We start from the raw sequence: 6,560 nt of genomic DNA on the forward strand, positions 1-6,560 counted from the left end.
AATTGATATTATTAAGAGTTGTTTTTTTGTGTTAGTTCACTACTAGTAAAGAATGTCCATTTAACGTAGTTGTACTTGTTTTTTATGCTAATACATTATGCTTTCGTTATTATAAGATCTAATCGTTATTATAAGAATTTAAGTATTTTTCATGTATGCACTGTGCACAATTTAGTAAGGTAGGAAAGATTTCTGATAGAGTATAAACCTATTACTCTAATCATCTTCTAACGTGATAGGGTGATAGAGTATAAAACTATTATAATACTGGGATTCTGGAGAGAAATAGATCAAACATTGATACTAAGAAGAGCAATTAACAACAATTGACCACAACAGTATCAGGAGTAACCAACGAACAATATAATCAACACGAGTTTTATGTTTGGTTAAATGATCAACAAACCAATAAAATCTACGACACGTAACCTAAATAGGAGACATAAGTAAGTTATCCTAACTATTATAAGTAAACCCTACTATATTAATAAGTAACCCTTGATATATTAATTAGTAAGCTTAAAATATAATCACAAAGTCTTAAAAAAGACGGTCTTAGACCTGACCAACCCAATAGATATATAATTTTAGAAAACGGACTGCGTCTCACAAATTCTCACGATAATATTTTGGCGAATTAGTTAATATTTTTGGCGAATTAGTTAAGTATTTTGGCACAATAATAGTTTAGAGCTCGTAATCTTTATGTAGACTTCCATTGTTTTTAGTTAACATATTCAATATATTAGTTAGTGTTGTTCTATAATTAGTTAAAGATTAATTGAACATTATTTTTGTTTCTAATATAAATGAAGAAATAACTTTTTTACAGATCTATAATGTCAAATACAAAAGACAACCTGAAAAAATACTTAAAACAACCTAGCAATTGGAGTAATTATTGTACCAATTTAGTTTGGTTCTTGGAATTTATTTTTTTAGTCTTCTAAAAATGACTTTTCTTTCTTGCACTTCCTCTCTTTGTTTTTGAACCATACGGGTATAAAATAACCAATTTAGTTGTACTTGATGAGCATCATTCTTCTATGATTGGTTTTGTAGTTAAGACTTTGTTTATAATTGCAGTAGTATTTTCGTAGACTTCTTGGAGTGTTTTTCTTACATCTTCATTATCTTAACTTTTGAGAATGAGATTGTAGAACTAATTTTCTCGCAGTTTCATATCGCTATGGGGTTACATTGGTTTATCTATTCATTTCTCTTTCCACACTTTTCTCTTCACATATCTGATCCACCTTTTGCACATATACTTATGTTGTATTTTGTGATTGAACGCATGTGCATGATTCTCAAGGCATGAAAATACAATAATCCTAGCGACATAACTATATATTTAACTATTACGAGTAAATGAATAACTAATAACATTTATGTATTAGTTATGTTTTTCAGATAAAAAGTTAAACTTTCAAATGCAAAAGTTAAGTTATCGGTACCAAAAGTGATATGATGTGTTTCTTCAAAGTTTTTGCAAGTGCAAGTTATCATCTACAATAGGCAATATATATTACCCTTTGTGATGAATATGTGTCAAACTCTTATTTCACTTCAACATAATAAACATCTTATCAGGTGAAAAAACAAAGTAAGGGCCTGTTCTCTTCGGCATAAAATAGCTGAACTGGACTGATTTGAACTAAACTGGATTGAACTGAACCGAATTGAACTGAACTGAAATGAATAGTGATATGTGAGAGTAAAAGTATTGTCCAGAGCTGAACTGAAGTGAACTGAATTGATCTGAACTCAACTGAATTGAATAGAACTTAACTGAAAATAAGTTGGGGAAAACACGGCCTAAGTGTTTGTGGACATTGTCATTGCAAACTCGTGCTCAAATATTTTACTTACATCCAAATTAATCATCCAATGCAGGTTGTATGCAGAGAATGGAGGAGGAAAAGAATACAGGTTTTAGGGCGTCTCGATGGATTAGAGAAGAAACAAAGAATGTTTAGTGTGATACTGAAGTTAGGGTCAATAAAATGCATTATAATATGGAAATATGATATGACTAATATACTCTGACGCTTAACTATACTCCAGCGCTTAACTAATATACTTCAACGCTTAACTAAATTCATCCTGAAGCAATTTAAGGCTAGCATAACTAATAAGTGCAAGCGCTAAACTAATTCTACTGCTGGTTTGATGCACGCGCGTAATGGCAATATGACATCATCCTGAAGCAATTTATAAAAAAAACTCGTGCTCAAATATTTTACTTACATCCAAATTAATCATCCAATGCAGGTTGTATGCAGAGAATGGAGGAGGAAAAGAATACAGGTTTTAGGGCGTCTCGATGGATTAGAGAAGAAACAAAGAATGTTTATGTGTGATACTGAAGTTAGGGTCAATAAAATGCATTATAATATGGAAATATGATATGACTAATATACTCTGACGCTTAACTATACTCCAGCGCTTAACTAATATACTTCAACGCTTAACTAAATTCATCCTGAAGCAATTTAAGGCTAGCATAACTAATAAGTGCAAGCGCTAATATTCTACTGCCGGTTTGATGCACGCGCGTAATGGCAATATGACATCATCCTGAAGCAATTTATAAAAAAAACTCGTGCTCAAATATTTTACTTACATCCAAATTAATCATCCAATGCAGGTTGTATGCAGAGAATGGAGGAGGAAAAGAATACAGGTTTTAGGGCGTCTCGATGGATTAGAGAAGAAACAAAGAATGTTTATGTGTGATACTGAAGTTAGGGTCAATAAAATGCATTATAATATGGAAATATGATATGACTAATATACTCTGACGCTTAACTATACTCCAGCGCTTAACTAATATACTTCAACGCTTAACTAAATTCATCCTGAAGCAATTTAAGGCTAGCATAACTAATAAGTGCAAGCGCTAAACTAATTCTACTGCTGGTTTGATGCACGCGCGTAATGGCAATATGACATCAGCGGTCTCACGTTAACACTAATGTAAAATCATCACGTTAATACAACATTCAAAAAGGTCCTTTTTTTTTATGTCATCTATCTTTATATATGTTTTAAGTTGTTATTTTCTTGATTTTACCATATTTAATTTGTTGGTATGAGAGTGTTTTTAGTCTTTGCTTTTATATTGCTAGCTGATTTTTGTTTATATTTAATGGTGTTTACAGAATCTACTATTCACCTTGTGCTGAGGCTTAGAGGAGGAGGATATGGAAGATTGAGCTATGCTCCGAGTGCATTGGCTTTGGCTCAAAAATACAACCAACACAAGAAGATTTGCCGCAAGTATGTTTTCCATATCATTCACCTCAACCTTATACTCCCTCCGTCTTTTATTAGTTTACCCCTTTTGACTTTTGATACTATTCACATACATGACTTTGACTATCTCTTATGATTTGTATTTAAGGAAAAATATAGTCATGTGAGATCTTGTTGGATTCGTCTCAATGTGTATTATCCAAATATCAAATTTTTGTAATTTTTGCTTATCGAAAATTAGAGATATTAAGGTTCAAATTAGTATCTCGGCAAATATGCCCCAAAGAAAGGGGTAAACTAATAAAGGATGGAGGGAGTAATTGCTTAACCACATAATACTTACATGTTATTTTACTTCTTCATATAATGCTTTTGTTATCCTCAATTAGGTCCAATAGGTCGACAAATTTGTTATGTTAGACTCCCTCCGTTTCATTTTTAATCTACACGTTTTGACATTTTACACTATTCACAAATTTCCCTTTGACCATCACTTGTGATTTATCCGTAGATGAAAAAATAGTCATGTGGGATCTTGTTAGATAGATTCATCATAACATGTATTTAATTAATATGTATATTTTATAATTTTTACAAATACAAAACCAAAGATATATGTCCTCAAAGTTTTGCATTGGCATGCGGAAAAGTGTAAGTGTGTAGATTAAAATAAAACGGAGGGAATATACACTTACTAAACATTCTGCCGTCACAATATCTCAATAAATTTTAGTGGTGACTTATAATTATTGTTTTGAGTGGTATAAGTTAATGTAGTCCCAAGTAAACTGGTTCGAAAGTTATGTGGGAGTGGATCAAATCTCGTTTACCTCATCAATGTTTGTTGCCGGATCCTCTAACTTTAATAAAATATATTTTGTCAGTTGCGGTTCAGTTAATTTTTATATTATGCCCAATATATATGTGGTTCAATACAAAAGGGAGGAAATATATATTATTAATATCATTGTATTCATATTGATGTTAATTTATTGGAAAACAAATATGATACCCAAGTGCTATGCTCGCTTGCCTCTGAGGGCTACAAACTGCCGGAAGAAGAAATGTGGACATAGCAATGAGGTATTAATTAGTATTAATATGATTATATGATTGTTCTATGTTTAATGTATAATTAGTTATTAGGTCCAGGCTATGCCCCGGATAAGAAAAAATTTCATTTATTAATATAATACTTTATGATAATAACACTAAATACAACTTAGCCTAGTGGTTAAGGCTTAGTATATGTACTTGAGGTCTTGGGATCAAACCATATACTATGCAATTTCTAAATTTTTGTATTGACATGGATTACATAAACTAAAACTCACTAGGGAGAGCGCCACGTGACACAGTTTCTTATTTATGCACGCCTTTTAATATATATTTGTATAGATTATTGTTTATTCAGTCAATTCTAATTATCATATTTAACTTTATACAGCTAAGGCTTAAGAAGATCTTTCAGGCTAAGGGTGGTGTGTTTTTTTTTTTTTTTTTAATAAGGAAAGAAAACTTAAGCAGCCCCTTCAATCAGGGGCCAACCTAAAACATCCTTTCGGATGATAAGGGAAAAGTCAACATCATAAGGAGGAAAAGAAAATAGAGGAAGAGCAAGAGTGACCCCTATGAGCCATAAAGTCCGCAGCTCGGTTAGCTTCTTGAAAACATGGGAACACGAAAAGGAAGCAAACTGAGGAAGCTTCTTCTCAACATCACACAAGATATTGCGAATCTCCCATGGCGTAGGCCAAGCTTTCGAAACAGCATTAATAACCGAGGAGTTGTCCCCTCAACTTGAAGATGGGAAATACCTTGCGCGAGAGCACCACGAATACCGATCCAGAGCCCCCAAGCTTCAGCCTGAAGAATGGAGACCGAATCCCCTAACGCTTGGGCACCAGCAAGCACAACATCCCCCTGCGCATTCCGAATCACAAAACCACAAGCAGAATGACCAGTGCTAAGACGGGAGCCATCAAAATTCAGCTTAAAAAAGTTGACAGGCGGCGGAGACCAGAAGGACTTGGGCCCAGACCTCACTTTACGACCTCCCCGAGAGGAGGAGGAAGGATTAACCAGAGGGGAGGGAGCACTGTCCGTAGAGCCAAACCAATTAGCCACAAACTTAGCAATAGCAATAGCCGCCTGCCTATGAGAGATAGCTTCATCACGAAAAATTAAGTTATTACGAAAAAACCAAATAAACCACCATCCAATGGCAAATCTCTCAACAACCAGGGAAGGCAAGGAATTGTGACAGAGCAAAAGAGCGTCTAAAAAAGAGGAATCACTATTCGAAAAAAGATGAAAAGGGAAACTCGGCCACCCGTGAAGATGATGAAGGATAGAAAATGCGTCAGCAGTGAACGGACATAGAAAGCAAAGATGAGTAATCGACTCAGAATGAAAATTGCAGAAAACACACTCCTGGGGAGTAAAAACATGGCTTTTTTCCAGACGAGACTTAGAAGGAATACCATCATTGCACGCCTTCCAAAGGAAATTACGGACCTTGGGAGGGACATTGAGCTTCCAAATCCAGGAAAAAGAGACTTTAGGAACATCACTCCCTACCAAACCTTGGACTAACAAAGCACCTGATTTAACCGAGTATTCACCATCTGGCGAGAGGCCCCAGATTAATTCATCTTCCAGCTCTTCAGAAGGGAGAAATAACTCAGAAACTTGGGAGACCAAATGCGAAGGAAGGAAGTCAGCTAGCTTAGCAAAATTCCATATTCCCCCTTGGGAAATAAATTCACACACTTTCATATGAAAGGACCAGCAACAGGGCTAACCAGATCTGCAATTGGGTGTTGAAAGACCCAATTATCGAACCAGAAATTAATCTTACAGCCATTGCCCACCTGCCACCGAGCCCTTTCCTAAACAAAGGGCGCAGACTCATGAGACGCTTCCACTGCCACGAAGCCAAAACCGACGGTGGTGAGACAACAGATTGCTATTTTTAACATATTTTTTATGAACCAGCTTAACCCAGAAACTATTATTGTCCTTAAGCAGCTTCCAGAGAAGTTTAAGCTGCAGCGCCATATTATTAACTTCCGCCTTCCGAAGGCCAATGCCACCAAAGCACTTTGGCTTACAAATCCTATCCCACCCAATGAGATTGGGGACGTACTCAAACTATCCTTATTCCAGAAAAATTCCGATAAGACTTATCCAAAGAGGTAAGGATCGGTTTCGGAAGAAGGAAACTCTGCATTAAATAATTGGCCTTGGTGGCAAGATTGGCTTGAATTAAGACCGACCGACCAGCTTGAGAAAGAGAGTTA

At 35.2% G+C, this 6,560-nt stretch overlaps 1 protein-coding gene across 1 annotated transcript; it reads left to right on the forward strand.

Annotated features, from left to right (window-relative positions):
• Positions 1-2,997: 2,997 nt before the first annotated feature.
• LOC130592122 (uncharacterized) lies at positions 2,998-4,810 on the forward strand (the record flags this gene model as incomplete). The annotated part of the gene is made up of 4 exons (XM_057396292.1): positions 2,998-3,013; positions 3,165-3,286; positions 4,276-4,341; positions 4,706-4,810. Coding segments are annotated over 4 exons (309 nt in total), but the record flags the coding sequence as incomplete, so codon positions are not given.
• Positions 4,811-6,560: the final 1,750 nt, after the last annotated feature.

This window comes from Beta vulgaris, chromosome 7, assembly GCF_026745355.1.
Source record: "Beta vulgaris subsp. vulgaris cultivar EL10 chromosome 7, EL10.2, whole genome shotgun sequence".
NCBI classification, from domain to species: domain Eukaryota; kingdom Viridiplantae; phylum Streptophyta; class Magnoliopsida; order Caryophyllales; family Amaranthaceae; genus Beta; species Beta vulgaris.